The sequence below is a fragment of the Panthera tigris genome, chromosome D3 (genome assembly GCF_018350195.1).
Source record: "Panthera tigris isolate Pti1 chromosome D3, P.tigris_Pti1_mat1.1, whole genome shotgun sequence".
Taxonomy (NCBI): Eukaryota; Metazoa; Chordata; class Mammalia; order Carnivora; family Felidae; genus Panthera; species Panthera tigris.
The window spans coordinates 21,548,458-21,565,723 of NC_056671.1; the positions used below are offsets into that span (position 1 = coordinate 21,548,458).

The 17,266-nt window shown below is 45.6% G+C and overlaps 1 protein-coding gene across 13 annotated transcripts in view; it reads right to left on the reverse strand.

The window, feature by feature from the left end:
• The window catches only part of DEPDC5 (DEP domain containing 5, GATOR1 subcomplex subunit), a 142,161-nt gene that overhangs the window by 14,698 nt on the left and 110,197 nt on the right, over positions 1 to 17,266 (reverse strand). For 9 of the 13 annotated variants that reach the window (XM_042961718.1, XM_042961723.1, XM_042961720.1 and 6 more), the window contains 5 exons: positions 12,765 to 12,934; positions 8,227 to 8,398; positions 5,648 to 5,708; positions 2,662 to 2,744; positions 1,737 to 2,500 (listed from right to left, as the gene is read on the reverse strand). In XM_042961718.1, the coding sequence (XP_042817652.1) occupies positions 2,208 to 2,500; positions 2,662 to 2,744; positions 5,648 to 5,708; positions 8,227 to 8,398; positions 12,765 to 12,934 (779 nt within the window). In that variant the 3' untranslated portion in view covers positions 1,737 to 2,207. Of the gene's footprint in view, positions 1 to 1,736; positions 2,501 to 2,661; positions 2,745 to 5,647; positions 5,709 to 8,226; positions 8,399 to 12,764; positions 12,935 to 16,725; positions 16,853 to 17,266 lie in introns of those variants that run through there. The other 4 variants (XR_006209787.1, XR_006209788.1, XM_042961719.1 and 1 more) reach the window with 4 other exon arrangements.

A 17,266-nucleotide genomic window follows, 5' to 3' on the forward strand; every position in this document is an offset into this window, starting at 1 on the left:
ATGTCAGAACAGCTGACATTTGTTTACAGCCTGCTAGGTAATAAGTGCTTTCATATACATCTATCTTCTGGTCCTCCCACAATCCTAGCAGATAGCCTCCCATAAATGAAGGACACTGACGCTTGAAAAACAGTAAAGGTTTGTCGGAGGGAAGGAAAGGTGAGAAAGGGAAAGAAAATGGATTTTTATCAAAGACCTGTTCCTCACCAGGAATCAACCTCTGTGTTTTCACATGTATTAACAGATCTATTCTCTCAAAAGCTCTATATGTACTATTAATACCTCCAATTTACAGATGAGGAAATGCCTCCATTAAGTAATTTAAGAACCCAGTGCAGAGAGATTCAGATGCAACGCCCAGTGCCAGGCTCTCGAGTCCAGAGTTCATTCATTCACTCCACATATTCAGCTGATACCATTTCTCCAGCATCTATTATTATGCTGCACATTTAGGAACAAAGAGGTAAACAAAACAGGCAAGCTTCTGTCATGCTAGATTGTAAATGTACCAAGCGTTGCCAGAGAAGTACAAGGCGCTGAGGGAAGACCTGACAGGTAGCCAACTGTGCTTCCCTGGAGAAGCATTTGAGCAAAGAGCAGATGAACAATGACCAGGAGTTAGCAGGGCAGAGTGAGCCTGGAAAGGAGGAGTGTTCTAAGCAGATGGAACAGCATGTGCAAAGGATCTGAGCTGCTAAAGAGTTTATGATGCTCCGGGTGGTTGGAGGAATAATAGCCTGGGACCAGTTAAGTGGTGGGCATGATCAGAGTAGTTTCTTTTTTTTCTTTTCTTTTCTTTTTTCTTTTCTTTTTCTTCCTTCCTTCCTTTTCTCTTTCTTTCTTTCTAGTTTATTTTGAGACAGAGAGAGAGATAGTGTGTGTGTCTGTGTGCACGCATGCCCATGTGAGCAGGAGAGGGGCAGAGAGAGTGGGAGAGAGAAAGAGATCCCAAGTAGGCTCTGTGCTGCAAGCTGACACAGGGCTCTATCCCACGAACCATGAGATCACGACCTGAGTCGAGATCAAGAGTGGGACACTTAACCGACTAAGCCACCCAGGCACCCCCAGAGTGGTTTTTAAATAAGACTCTAACTGCTAAGTGGAGGATGGCCTGGAGGGAAAGCAGAGGTGGGTTAGGGGGCTCTCCTAGCCACGTGAGAGGAAAAGGAAGATGAAGAAGGGCTGGGCCGGGAGTGGTAGCAGAGGACTTGGGAAGAAGTGAGTAGATTTGAAAGCTACTGAGGAGGTAAATCCACAGGGCTTGTGTGGAGAGACGGAGGGGGAGGCAGTGGCAGTACCTGTCAGGTACCCCCAGGCCTGCAGCCCCTCACCCCTCCTATCAGGGCAAGGTGCTGCAGTTGAGGCACCATGCTAGATCTTATCTCTGTAAGAAGTGGGTTCTAAACCTTGGAGTCAATAGAGACTTTGTTTTTTTTTGGAATGCCATGACATCCATGTGCCACACCTGGGCTCACCCACTTAGCAACATTCACTCCAACAGCACAAGCCTGCAATTGCGTATGGTATTATTTGCTCATTAAGTCTGAAAGAAACTATTTTACTCCTGCCCAAAGGCCTGTAAAAAGACATCTTTCAGTAAATCCACCACCAGACTCTCCAAGACAATGAATTCTCCTCACCTTCTGTGGCTGCCTCATTTGCCACTACGTCCCTGGCGACGGGGCCCGACTGCCCAGCCAAGGATGGGGTCGCTGCTGCCAGGAACCAGGCTGGGCCAGAGATGCCGCACATGGCACTTTATTCCTGCTTCTGATATATACAGGTATGTACAGTTGGTGTGAGCCTATGGTACACTATTTCACAAAATTATCTTACATCCTGTGCACACTTCTGGGCGGGAAGTGGCAGACTGCTCCGAAAAGCCCACGGCTAGTGGAGGGAAAGGATGCTCACTGGAGCCACCCCCACTCCAAAGACATTCACGGGGGCTGCACGCCCCCTTCCCCAGTACTGAGGCCCTCCCACGGACCATCTGGACTTCCCACCTGCTCTCAGCGCTAGTTTCTTCCTGAGTCTTTCTCCTCGAGTGGAAGAACATTTTGTGGGGGAGGAGGAAGCAGCAGCAATGGCTCCCACTCACCGACGGTGGCCCTGCTGCCTGCCACCCAGAGCCTGACTGCCCCTATTGGACGTGGACAGCAGGAGTGGAATCCTCCCCGTGCTGTGGGCCCTGGTGCACCCTGGCCTCACGGGGCGCTAGCATGCATCTTCTCCAGGCAGCTCATCCAGAACGTGACCAGCCGGTTGTCGCGGTTGATGCAGAAGTCCGTGAAATCCCTGAGCAGCCGATCAGCAAACTTCTCATCCCCTGTGGCACTAGATCGCCACGTCTTGGTCAGCATGGTGTTGTAGGCCCAGTTGTAGCCAACCCGCTCCTCACAGAACATGTTCTGGTTAGTGGAGCTGGTGGAGTTTCGCCGACGTCGCTGCTGCCCCGAGAACTTTCGCCTGGAGTAGGGCAGCTGCAGGAACACTGTTCCTGAGAAGCAAGATGCCCTGTGTCACCACCACCACGGGGAGGGTTCCCAGGGCAGATGTGGTGGCTCTGCAACCACAGGCTCAATCAAGAGAAGAAGCCCCCGAGCATAGGCTCCTGCCACAGGGACCCACCTGCCCCACGTTTTGCCTGCAGGGTCTCACCTGTAACATGGATGTACTGAGGCTTGTTCTCGGCAGGGAAGTTAAAAGCAGAAGCAGAATATTTATCTTGTACAAACCCAAACCTAAGGGAAGGACGGGAAGACACACAGATTAGGGCCTCCTCAGCTAAAGGGACAAGGGGAACAAATGTGACTAAGAGGACTGACAGCCTGAGCTAGAGGGGCCTGGAAAGATCTCTTTCAAGATGGAACATTCAAGGGGCGCCTGCATGGCTCAGTCAGTTAAGTGTCCGACTTCGGCTCAGGTCATGATCTCGCAGTTTGCGGGTTTGAGCCCCGTGTTGGGCTCTGTGCTGGCGGCTCAGAGGCTGGAGCCTGCGTCAGATTCTGTGTCTCCCTCTCTCTCTGCCTCTCCCCCACTCATGCTCTGTCTTTCTCTCTCTCTCAAAAATAAACATTAAAAAAAAAAAAAAAAAGATGGCTGCTTCTTTTCTCCCATCCCGTACCTCTTCTCTGCCTCTCACTGGAATCCACATCACGCCCTATGTGGGGCAAGGTGCCCATCCACATGCTTGAGAGGGGAAGGTCCTTATCTTAATTCACCTAGCCACACCTCTTTCCCTTAGTTCTCCCAGACAAACACATAGTAGGCCCTCGAACAAGGCTCTGAATTGAAATAGAATAAATTATCTTAACTGAAATCCTCTTCTTAAAAATGAGGCACACGATTCTAGGGCTCTCTGCTTTGCTGTGTTCTAGAAATGGGCAAGAGGAGCCACTTTTCATCTATGACTTATTAGATTCTGCTTCTCATCTATGGCTTGTTCTATTCCGGGTTTTTCTATTTCCATCACACACATTTATTACAGCTCTACCTGCTAAGTGCTGTAAAGGACACGTTAACAGATGTGGCTCTCGCCCTGAGTCTGAGAGGTTTATGTAATGAAGGCAGCAATGTAGGTAGAACTAAAGGAGGTAAAACACCTGTCTCCTTTTCACTGCATCCTCTATATAAGCTGTCAGCTTTACACTGACATTCACTAATTATTTATCAAAGAACACATGAAATCAAATATGCAAGTTAAATGGACAAGCTAATGTGCACTCAAAGCTCTGTCATGTATAGGCTGACCCTATCATGTGTAGGAATGGCTCTGGATTTTGCCTTTCTTCCTCTCCATTTTCCAATTAAGGCTATTTATTTACTAGCATAGATCAGCCTGACCAGACTCTTGCCTCATTTCTTCTTTAGATCACGAGGAAGACCTTTAAGTTTAAAAAGGCAATTTAAACACATGGTGCTTGGCCCCCTCACTGTCCACTTGGGGAGCACATGAGCCAGGACTATGGTGAGGGCGGGGCGGGGGGGGGGGGGTGCTCAGTCCCACCCAAACAAAAATAAAGGAGGAGCTGGGGAGCCACAGCAGGGGTAGGATGGATGGATCAGCTTCTCTGGACCCATCTCTAACTCCATCCGAGATGAATCTTATGGATGGGCTAATGTTTCCTTTTGGAGCCACATTCCAACCTAGAGTTCCATTCTGTGCAAAAGCTATTCTGGGCAAGGCACATTGCCTTGGTGCGTAAACGGAAACAAAAATGAGAAAAATGCATACCCTTGTCCCCCAGGGACCCCTGAACTAGTGTAATAGATGGATAGAGTGTATTGGAAAAAAAGGAGGGATTTAGAGAGGAGAGACCTGGGAATCTGTGGTGGAACAAGACTGACAGGTGTAGAACAGGGGTGGGGGCTTAGGGGAGAAGGTTTAGTGGGTAAGGTGGGTCTGGGTGGAGAAGGGGGAGCAGGGTGAGGTGGGGAAGGGGGAGCATGTTTAGGTATAGGGACACACAGTAGAGTCCATGCAGTGATACACAGAATAGAAGACGTGAAGAGTCTGAAGGCTGAAAAAGCACTCTGAAGAGGACAGGGCAAAGTTTAGATATGACTAGGATCTAGATGAGTTTGGATCAGGAGGGGAATGCTGTGAAGAAAAAAGCACATCTGACAAATAAAGGCCATGTCCTGAGTGACATCTAGTCACCAAAATCCAACGACCACCCAATGATATCCATGGGAAGCATCAGACCTGCTTATAAACTTGTCAGTTGGCTGGGGTCTTCCTAATAATACCTACTGCCTAGCAAGAGCTTCTTAGGTGCTCGGAACTCCAGAGAACCCTCCCGACAACCCAGTGAAGGGTGAGAAAATGAAGGTGAAGCAGTTCCAAAACTTGTTCACGGTTCCTCAGCCAGATGCTGGTGGAGGCGGAGGTGAACCAGGCTTGTCTGCTTCCTGCATCGAGGCCCTTTGCCACCAATCCACTGTACTCCCCACCTTTTGCCCCCAATCAGCACCCACTCCTGCTGAAAGAAGCAGCCAGTCTATGGTGGGCAGGGGGCAGGAGGGAGGTTCGTGGTGGGGTGGTAACAGCTTAAGATGTTTGAATAAGATGACAGGACACTGAAGAAGGTGCAGAGAGAGGATTATGGAAGCAGGAACAGAGGACTTACTTCTGCCATGATTAACATGAAGTGGACATTGCCTAGTGCATTCTGGAGACAAAGCTGGACTGGTTTGAGGGGTAGACAGCTAAGCCCAGGAAAGCCCTTTCCTGGCACACATATTAGGCGCCAGTAAAAACCTATGGACTTATCTATTGCTTTTTAACCCTTCATTATCTTTTCAACGTGTGTCTAGGGGCTTGAAACACGTTTTACAGTTTTTCATCTATGTCATCTCCTGGACAGCTTGGACCAGGGTCTTGTTGGAGGCTAAGGAGGGAGCTCTACGCTCTCCCTTCAACTGGAAGAAAATAATGAGGTCTGAAAAACAATAGCTACAGGAACTGACAGGTAATGCTTATCTTTGAAACCAAGGCAAAGGGTCCTGTTGGAGGTCAGCAGCAAGGCTGTCATTGGTGGGCCAGATCCGTTTCCCCAGAAATGAAACAAACTGGGTTTGGGTTTGGTAATTGCTGGATAGTCACTGATGCCCTCCCACTATACCTTCTTGCTCAGGGACCAACCTGTGTGCAATGGCTTCCTGGAAAAGGTGCATTCGATCCCAGTATGTTTCCGGTTCAAAGCCTAAAAGGAGAAAAGAATAAAAGCAGGGGTGTGATTCCAAGGTTTGTAATTCTTTCTGGCTTTGGCCTTCTGTAACCTTCACTTCTCTTGGCCCTTTCTCCCCTGTCCTTAAGCACGCTTTTCCACACTACCTGCTTTTGAAAGACCAGCCTCTGTCCCAAGGACCAATTGTGTTTTCTCACCATCCCTTCCCCAAAGCTCTATCAGGTTCTGAAAGGCACTCGTTGCTCACACTCAGCAACGAGTGTGAGCTACCGGAACTTGATGTAAGCCTCGTTCTAATGACTCCCTATACCAAAAGTGGAAAGGAACATGATGTTAAAGTACAAACAAAAGATAAGCTTTACATGCGTGTTATCTGCTTCTAAGGAGAAAAAAAATTTTTTTTATTACCAATGTTCCATTTCCCTACAAGGAAAGACAATATTATAAGCTCCATTTTAGGAATGGGGAAATCGAAGCAAATAAATACGAAAATTATTTTTGGAAAAGTGATAGGCTGGGGAGGGCAGGAGGGCACAGAAGTGCCTTTTCTCCATTGCCCGCATCATTGCTCCAGCCTCGCTTCTTCTACACAGCTGGTGTGAAGACTGAGAGCTGATGAGGAGGTGGAGGCTGAGGCCAGGTGTCACACAGCAACAGGCAATGGACCAGCACTGCTCTTGGGACCAAGATGCTGACGGCTGGAGGTGCAACTTCACGAGACATGAAAACAGGGGCTCTGTACGTTTTGGAATTTTCTATCTAGGATACATTTGAAGGTTCTAGGCAACTAAAGAGCAAAAAAGAAAGAAAAAAGGCTTTGGTTTTAATAGGAAAAACACGTACAGCAGCTTCCTCATCAGATGTTTAAGATTTTGTATCCACTGTTATTGGAAGGGGAGATAATAGGAAGAGAGTAGCACAGAAGCAAGAAAATCGACTTTTAGATTTAAGCCCTTATTCCTTTAAACTAGGCCTCCTTTCTTCAGCGGTAACCATGTAACCATGGCAACCAACAGAGGATGCTGGTCTTAAAGCCTGGGTTACAACTGGCAGGGAAAACCATCAGCTCACACAAAAAATGTCCTCCAATGCCAGCCTTGCCAGCAATCCTGTGCTGTTACAGTGAAGGTGGAAAACCCCAGAAGAATCTCTGGCTGGTGTGGGGGAAGTGTCTCCTGAGCATATTAAAAACAGTAGCATGAGGCAGTTGCCTGGCTTGAAATCATCAGATACGAATATAATCATGTGGCATTTCAGGACTGTAATGGTCCTCTTAGCTGCTGTGAGGTTAGAGAATGTGCGTGTATGTGTGTGTGTGTGTGTGTGTGTGTGTGTGTGTGTGCTCGCGTGTGTGTATGTGTGTGTGAAGAGCACTCTGTCAACTCTAAGGATCACAGATCTATGCCCTCTAGTGGCTCTGTGGGGCCCACCTGGAACCCCAGCCATCACTGGAAACACTGTGTCTACATAAAAATGTCTTCTGAGATGTAAACAAAGAATATACAGACAGGCCTTTGGAACACAAGCTGTTTGTACCACCGGGGCAGCCTGTCACGAAAGGTGCGGGGACACTTAGTGTGGTCTCCCTGACCTGGAGGGACCTCTCACCCCTGGGCTGTTCTCTTCCACCAACCATGATGCAGACTTACATGGACAAAAGAAGAAACCACTTCCCTTACACCAGAAGTTTTTCCATTCACACTTACAATTTCTACATCTGAGAAACCAAAGGGCTACTGTTTTTTTTTTTAACTTTTCATTTTAAAAAAGGTCATCTGTGAGTTCACCAAGAGCTCTGGAGGAGCTCTTTATACGTTCATCACAATGGGCAACTAATTGGTGATAAAAAGTTCTGTGCTGTGTGAAGTAAGTCTTGTTCCTTCTGTCTGTCCTACACCTGCCCTCAGAGATCGGCTGGGCTCAGGTGGAGCAGCAGGGTGCCTCAGCCCACTGTCTCCCTACGTTTAGATTGACAGCCCTCTCAGGGGAAGGGCTCAGAGCCCTGCTGCCCTCCTATGAGCCCCCTCCTGCTCTGTCTTCCTTGCGACGCAGGACTCGAGCCACATGTAGTGTTCCAGGTGCTGACACAGTACAGCTTTGCAAAATAGGACGCTGTATCCTGTTCTGCTTTCAATGCCTCCCTTAAGGTTCAAATTCCCACAGCCCAAGCCAGTAAGGCTGGAGCACAGAAAGGAGAGTGTGGGGAGAATACCAGTGCCACTCGTGATTTACAGTGTATCATACCTTCTCCCACTCACCATCTGCTCCAGGTCTCACAAGGGTCTTCCTGAGTTGGCAAGGCAGCTTTAAACTTTATGTGCTCTCATTTGAGGGATAAGGAATTTGAAGCTCAGAGACATTAAGTGACTTACCCAGGGTTACCCAGCCACTAAGTGAAAAACCAGCTTTAAACTTAGATCATTTTGATCCCTTGTCCAAAGGCTCCCTCTGTGCACTAGGCTGTGTCAATTAGACACCTAGAGAGGTGGCCTTACTCATGGAGATAGAACCTCCAGAGGGGAGTATCTCTTACTATCGAACAGATGCTCACTGCCTTCCTTGAGCAGGCAGCTGATGTTGAGTGGGATGAAGAGCTGAGCTCGAAGTGGATCGCCATACAGGTAACTGGGCAGCGCAAAGGGACCCTCCAAAACGGGGACCAACAGAAAGCCGCAGGAAGTAGCTTTTCGATGCCAGCCTTGGACCTGGTGGGAAGCACAGAAACAGTGTCATCTCCAAGTTAATTCAGACAAGAGAAAATACTTCCCAAGGAGCGAAGCCGCCACAGTGGCGGCATACATATTGATTGGCATGTTCATTTATTAATGTTCACTGGATCCAAACCAATCCTGGTCAGGAAAATGCACAGTTTAACCTCCTGACAAATACCTGAAAAACTGTGAGTTAAGCACACAGCTCGTCCTCACAGCTTTATGCAACTTAAGTGTTTCTTCTGGAAAGAAGAGACTGGAGAGAGCTATTTCTTGCCTCCTAAATCGCCTTCTCATTCTACAGGATGTTGTAGGAAGGTCACAGGATATAAGTTAAGTCCTTCTAATTATGTCCTTTATCAAAAATTTACTAAGTCCAAAGTATCAAATAGGAAAACAATCCACTCAAGCTGGCTGAAAGGGACATGACGCAGGGTGCGAGATGACTGTGGTGGCCTCTGGCCAAAAGCGATAAGCCCTGACCTGGCAGAATGAGAGCCACTCTCCCACAAACTCCCAAAAGCTGTCTGTCCAAAGATTGACTGAGAACAAAAGTTAACTGTGGCAGCAAGACAAACCTCCCCATCAATAACATTTTCTCAGAGAAAAGTGGCAATTTTCTACATTTTAAGATATTTTTTTAACCATAAAACTGTGTATATTTAAAAAAAAAAAAAAGTTGGTGCACATGGCTCTGGCATACAGAAGAGATTTGTGTTAAATGTTATTTCAAAAAAATCTAGTTTGAGCCATAACTTGACTTAAACAAATATGAGTATGTCAAAAATTGAAGGGGACCACTCTTAGCTGTTTTCCCAGAAACACCTGTAACAACAACAATATATCAACAACAAAAACCAAGATCTCTGTTCAACCAAAATAACTTTTTTTAAGATTTTATTAAAAAAAATTTTTTTTTAAGTTTATTTTGAGAGAGAACACAAGTGGAGAGGGGGCAGAGAGAGAGAGGGAGACAGAGGATCCAAAGTGAGCTCTGTGCTGACAATACAGAGCCTGATGTGGGGCTCAAACTCACAAACCGTGAGATCATGACCTGAACTAAAGTCAGACACTTAACACTAAGGCTCTTTTTATTTTATGTAATATTTTTAAATGTCATATTTTATATTATAAATATGCATTATAATATTATAAACATTATATAATATAAATATGTGCATAATATTTACCCTAATAAAATGTGATTTATAACAAATTTGGACACTACCTTAAAATAATAATTAATCTACAGTGCGCCTGGGTGGCTAAGTCAGTTAAGCATCCGACTTCAGCTCAGGTCATGATTTCACAGTTCATGGGTTCGAGCCCCGCGTCTGGTTCTGTGCTGACAGCTCAGAGCTTGGAGCCTGCTTCAGATTCTGTGTCTCCCTCTCTCTCTGCCCCTCCCCTACTCATGTTCTCTGTGTCAAAAATAAATAAAAAAACCTTAAAAAAAATTTTTTTTAATAATAATTAATCTACACTAGAGATTTCTAAAAACCTAACAACCTAACAAAATATAGTTGACTCTTGAACAACATGGGGTTAGGGATGCCACCACCCCATGCAGTAAAAAATCTGAATATAACTTTTGGCTCCCAAAAAACTTATGCTTACAATAAAATTAGAAAAAAGAAAACATTATTAAGAAAATCATAAGAGAAAATACATTTATAGTCCTGTCCTGTACTTCTAAAAAAAAAAAATCCACATATAAGTGGATCCATGCAGTTCAAACCTGTGTTGTTCAAGGCTCAAAACTGTAATGATAAAGGGATTAGCAGCTTTCCGTGGGTTTTACATGAATTGGTGTGAAAAGTGTATTTTGAAAAGACTGTTGCCATATTCCCCTGAGGAGATAAATACTCTTCTTTCTTCCAAACTGTGACTATATGTGCATGTCCATGAATGTTATGGTCATGTTCTGAGATAGGACTATCAGTAGGGCTTCCAAGGAGAATGCTTAGCCTATTGGGTCAGAGGGTTAGTTCTGCCTGGAGGGAGTGGTCATCCCAGTGATGACTGGCTGGGGAAGTGCCAGTGACTTCTATAAGCTGAACCAGACAGGTGGCTTGGTGTCTTTTTTGATTTGGACCTTAAGTATGTTCCAGTGTTCCAGGGGAGGGGTCCTCAGGGGCACTAAGGCCATGTGCAGGCAGACTGGGGCTGGACAGACAGAGACCCAGACAAACCTCTTCCCCAGGATATCATGTCTTGTGGGACAAAACTAGGCCTCTGAGCCCTGGACAGAAAAACTATATGCTGGCAGCTGATGTTGTGCTCACTCTCTTTGGCCATCTCCTAGCTTTCCATAAAGTCTTTCTGAACTTTCTGGCTGCTCTCAGCTCCGTGATGAGATGTTTGAGCCAGTGTGGGAGGAGAGCGGGACCCTGTTAAAGCTTGAGAAAAACATTCCTTTGGATTGAAGGGGAGAGTGTATAAAGTGAGTGGCAGACTGCAAAGATGGTTAAAGAGAGCACCTGGAAGATACTGACAGCTTGGCTACGGAGTATCTGTTCCACAGGTGCTGGGACTGAGGGTGGGGAGTGGCCTGAGTGTGGGCAATGAGTGACCTGATTAGACAGGCCAGGGAAGACTGGAGGAGGAAAGACAGGCAGAAGACCAATTAAAAGAGGGCTTCTGAGCTCTGGCACTCATGACATCTGGGCTGGTTAATTCTTTGCCCTAGAGACTGTCCTATGAGATGCATTGTAGGATGATGCACAACATCCTTGGCCTGTACCCACTAGATGCCAGTGGGTGCACTCTTCTACCATTTCTGCCAAGTAAAACTGTTTCCAGATATTACCAAATGCTCCCACAGGGGCAAAATTGCACATTCGCCCAACCCCTGTTGAGAGGTAGGGTTAAAAGCAGTCATGTTCATTGATAGGGACTGGTTAAGTAAACGATGATACAAACAATGAGGCAAAACAAAAACAAAAACAAAAACAAAAACAAAAACACAACGATGAGGCAGACTTATTTTTGCTGATACTGAGGATATATAATAGGACAAAACAAAATGCAACACTAGTTGCACTTGAACCTTGAACAACACTAGTTTGAAATGCTTAGGTCCACTTATATATGAGTTTTTGTTTTTGTTTTTTTAATAAATATGGAAGAATACTATAAAGGTATTATCTCTTCCTTATGACTTCCTTTAAAAAAGGAAATCTTACTTTATTGTAAGAACACAGTATGTAATACATATATATAGCATACAAAATATGTGTGACTTGACTGTTTAAGTTATCATTAAGGCTTCAGTTTAACAATAGGCTATTAGTAGTTAAGTTTTTGGGAAGTCAAAAGCTAGACTTGAATTTTTTACTGCATGGAAGGTCGGCATCCCCAGACCCTCCATTGTTCAAGTGTCAACTAAGTATGTAGTCCAAGCTACCATATGTTAAAAAAAAAAAAAAAAAAAAAAAAAAAGGCAACAAAGCTTTGTATATGCATATAATCTCTCTAGAAGTACACTCAATAAAGTGGTAGGGTATTGCTTTTATTTTTATTTTTTTTTAATATTTTATTTAATCTTTAAACCCAGTGTGGGGCTTGAACCCACAACCTCAAGATCAAGAGTTGCATGCTCTACTGACTGAGCCAGCCAGATGCCCCGGGTGGTTGCTTTTAGATGGGAGTCCCAGGGAACAGGATAGGACAAGGCTGGGAGAGGGACTTTTCACTCTAGACCAGTGATTCTCAACTGGGGGCAATACTCCTCTTCCCTGGGGACATGTAGCAATACCTGCAGACGTTTTGTTTGTCACAAGGAGGGTGTGTTACTGGCATTTAGGGTAGAGGCCACAGATGCTGCCCAAAATCCTACAATGCACAGGACAGCCCCCCCACAAGAGAAAATAATCTGGCCCTAGATATCAAGAGTGCCAAGGCTGAGGGGCACCTGGGTGGCTCAGTCAGTTGAGTTGCCGACTTCAGCTCAGGTCATGATCTCATGGTTCGTGAGGTCGAGCCCCACATCAGGTTCTGGGCTAATAGCTCAGAGCCTGGAGCCTGCTTTGGAATCTGTGTCTCTCCCGCTCTCCCACTCACACTCTATTTCTCTCTCTCTCAAAAGTAAATAAACATTAAAAAAAAATTTTTTTAATAAACAAATAAAGTAAAAAAAAGAGTGCCAAGGCTGAGAAATCCCAACCTATTCCCTTTAAGCTGTTTGAATTTTTTACTGTGTTTAAATTTTTTGTATGAGGCTATTCCAGCAGTGTAGGTAAAAGGTAACTGGAGCCTGAACTAAAGAAAACAAAAAGTGACATGAATCTCTACCAAGCATCCACTGTCCCCCTCTGCAAGGTGAGCCAAGGCCCTGACCACAGCATGAGGAGGTTCTCACCATCTCGAAGAGGACGGCGGCGGTCACCGCCATCCAGTGGAGCTTGATCTCGAAGGCTGCATTCAGGGAGAAGTTGCCATGATAATAACAGCTGCACCACTCTAACCGGTCTGTGCGGTTGTTCACATCCACGTCCAGGGTCACAGTCCTCTGCTCCGGGACAGTGGCAGCTATGTCAGAGCATTGGAGGGGTCCCAAGAGAGAGAGGGAAAAGAAGGAGCGGGATGAAGAGGAAGAACAAAATGCAGAATTACCTAACAGAAAATCACAGATTCTAGAAGCTTCCTGAAAATCATCTAGTCTGGGGGTCGGCCAGCTTTTTCCATAAAGGGACAGATAATATTTTAGGTTTCACAGGCTATGTGCTCCCTGTTTCAGCTACTCAACTCTGTCATCATAGTGCACAGCAGCCAGAGATGTTATGTAAATGAATAGGTTGGGCTGTGTTCCAGTAAAACTTTATTTACAAAAACAGAAGGATTTTTTTTTAGGGCAGTGAAACTATTCTGTATGATACTACAATGGTGGATACCTGTCATTACATATCTGTCTAAACCCGAGATGTACACACCAAGAGTGAACTCTAATGGAAACCTTGGGTGGTGGCATGTTAATGTAGGTTCAATTGTAACAAATGCCCTGTTCTGGAGCAGGGCATTGATAGAGCGTGTGTTGGGGCAGGAAGTATATGAAAACTCTGTACTTTCTACTCAATTTTGCTGTGAGCCAAAAAGTGCTCTAAAAATAAAAATTATTATACAACAAACAAACAGATGGTAGTCCAGATTTGGCTGGTTAATAATGCCACAGTTTGCCTCCCCCAGTCTGATCCAACTCCTTCACTTACAGATGAGGAAGTAGTAGTAGCCCATGGAAGGGAAATGCCTTGCCCAAGACCAGAGTCAGAGCTTCAGCTTCAGGCTGAACTCCAGATCTTCTCATTCCAGTGACCCACAGAAGGACACAATGGGACAGACAGCACAGACCACAGTGAGGAGGAAGTCTTGATTTTCTGGTTTCAACCCAGGAAGGCAATAGTTCTACAATATGTTCTCAAGAAATGAAACCTCATAATGAAGCTCAACACCCTGTTCCATTGACTGTGTTGCTTTCAGATCCCAGGTCGGTTTCAGACTAGCTCATCCTGTCTGGAACTCCTGCTCAGAAATCATACTCAAACCCAAGATAGGGGTGTTTTAGAGATGGATCAATCAAGCTCCTGACCAGACTAATAGCACTAAACAGGCTCAGAAGTAATGAAAAGATCAGGGCTCTGCTCTGCCTGACTGGGCAGTGCTAGACCTAGGGTTTCTACAAACCATTATCAGCTCCTTTCGCCCCCGCCCCCGTGAATCCAATGGTATCTCTTTATCTGAAGCTGTCAGCTTAGTTCTGCATTTGGCAGGTAGAAGCCCTGAGTGGCTTTTATCACTGACAAGGACAAAACAGCTCTTGAGTCAGCAATTTTAATGAACTTCTGTTGGGAGGCAGTGGAGCCATGGCTTAGGATGGTGAATGGGTATACAGCTTATCATTCTCTCAAAACCAGAACATGTAAAATGGGAAATGTTCTTGATGTCGAGTTGGAAAATCTGAGCTCTGCCATTTAGCCGTGTGCCCGAGAACATTCTTCAATTCCCTGGTTTAGTTCCTCGTTTGCAAACTGAGATGGTGCCCGCCCAGCTGCTTCACAGAGTAGGGGTGAGGATCAAGTAAAACATGGCTGCCAAGGGGTCACAGATTACCTCCTGCTTTCTCCTTTAGCCACCTCACTTGCAGCTCTCGTGTTCTTCCCTCCTCCCCATTTAGGCTACAAGCTCACCAGTGCTCAATCTGAGGCCTGTCAATGACTCCCATGGATACTGCTTAGCCATCTGTGACACTTCAGGCTAAAGAACACGGCAACTCCAATGCTAAAAGTCTCATCAAAACTAATTTTTATCTCTGCCTTGTGTTCCTGATTCATAGCCCAACCACAGTAGCCTTTCACTTAATAGCCTCAATCAAGGGAGGAAAGCTTTGTTCTCTGGTCTTGGACAGTACATTCCTCCCCCGTGTGAAAAGTCCAGGTCACAAAAGAAAGGGCACTCAACAAACACCAGCAGTGATCTCGCACATCTCTTTTCTCCCATCTGGCATATTCAGTTCAGAACAGGCTGGTGTGAGGAACCCCAAGGAAGTATATTGTTCAGCCAAGTAAACAGTTATAGGCTCAAGATACCACTGGCTTCATACTTCAGGAGTGAGATCTGACAGTATGGATGCGGCCAGCAGGCGATGTTGGCAAGGGTGTAAGCCCCAGCCAAGTTGTAGCTTTCAGCGCCTTTTCTGAATCACTCCTTACTTCCATAAGAACAGACTTATTCACCTTGGGACAGTGAGATATAGTGAGTCCCAGTAAATAAGTACAAACCCAGAGAAGGAGCAGACTGAGCATCCTTTACCAGGGTCACAGCGAGGGGGCTAGCAATGACCTGGGCAGGGGATCAGTGCCACTGGAGGAAAGAGTGCAGTCTCAGGTAGGACACTGGAGATCAACGTTAACAACCAGAGCTGCCCAATAACAGGAAGAGTAGTCACAAGAGTGAGTGTCCTGTTGAGAGTTTTCAGGGAGCAGCTGGCTCCCCACTTATTAGGAGTGGGATGGAAAATATTCACACGTCAGGGTTTGGACCAAGATGCTCAGCAGCCTCTTCTGACCCTGAGACCTAGTGGGGTTATCAAGAAAAAGCTGAGAAGTAAAAGGTATCTGCGTGGGCTTAAGGGACTTGGTGCTGCTTCTTCCAGAGTCTCAGATGCCCCTATGGCTTCATAGCTCAGTGACACAGGGTGACATGAGTGGGGGAGTGGGAGTCACCACAGGCCAGGGCAGATAGGACTGTGCAGCACCATCAGGCATATTAAAACAGCTTTCTGCTGAGAAAGACAGCTTTCCAGTTAAGAATCAGAAATGTTTAAAGAGGAACATGTCAAAACAAACAAAAAAGGGAGCAGGTCATAAATGATACATAGGCCCTTTTCCCCCTATAAATCATGTTAATTTTTTTCCTGAGGAAAAACCCCAACACTGAAGACAGTCCAATTCAAAAACAACTCATCTTTCTCACTTAGGTAAATGACACAGCAGAAGTCTATATTCTAATCTGAAAAAAAAAGATGGGGAAAAGTATCTCATATTTTAACACAAAGGTCTGAGGGGTGTTACCAGATAGAATTAGCAGTAATAATGCTGTGTCAGGTTTAAAAGGACAAGAAACTCACTTCCTGTTGGAGGGGTGATGGGAAAAGAAGCAGATGAGTGAAATTCCCCTGTAACAATCATGGGAGCCACTGGAAAGCTAATAAAGGGATATCTTCAAGAAAATATGCATGCATGTGAGACTGTCTAGTTTCAGAATCAATGCTGACCCCCTAATGCCCATGTGCAGACACCAGTGAAGAATGCCTGCTTAATAAACTACCTGCCAAAGACATAAATCCTCTCTTCTCCCTTACTCTCCCTATGTTTTGGACAGATGACTTATTTTTCCATATGCTGCTCCTCTTTATGTGCAATTTTCTGAAGTAAACTGGTTAAAAGTATCTTTTAACCAAAGCTAAACTGAAATGATTTGAATCTCATCTTGAGCCTGGGACTATGGTGGGCAAGAGAGAGTTCTACCAGCCTGCTGGAGGAGACTCTGGAAATGAGGATGTTCATACAGAAACTGTCAAGATAGCCTCCAGAACCAGGGTGATGACGCAAAGGGAAAAGTTCCTAAGCATTTTCCAGGAGCAGTAACTCAGACCAAGGAGTAAGCAGGGACGTTGGGCAATGTCAGGAGATATTCTGTCACACTTGAGGGTGGGGTGCTACTGGTAACTAGCAGGTAGGGAGTATGTGGCCTCTTTGTTTCCAAAAGATTTCAAGAAGGTGGAGAATTAGAAATGCAAAACAAGGCAGAGGGGAAGGCGTGACTACCTGGGGGACAGAGGAGCCACTCTCTTCAGTTTTGTCTTCTCCATGCCCCAGTTCTCACAGTGCTGGGGTGAGGCTATAAGGTGAGGTCAAAGCTGTCTGGATCCAAGTGAATCTGAGGATCTGGAAACTGTAATACCTATTAACATTTCCATTCTAGCAGCTGGGCACCGCCAGGCAAACTAAGTAGAAGGTGCTATTTCACTGCAGTCTAGTCTACATTACATTTCCTTCCTTTCTTCCTTCTAGAGGCCTTTTAGGATCTCTCTCTCTAACCTGCTATTGAGACAAACCTCATGACACCCTGCCTAGAGCACACATTATGCCAACCCGTCAGTCCAGTCCTTGAGAACAGGGGTCCCATTTCCTACCAGAGGCCACCACCATTCAATAAGTGGGTGTTTTGTCCCTATCTTGGAGCTGCAGGGACCAAAGAAAGGCAGGAAGACTCCTAGTTTACATTCCTCAATGTGGTAAGTACATTTGGGGAGGAAGGGCAGAGGGCAGATTTGCACTCAGCCTGAGTGTTTAGAATGGATAAACT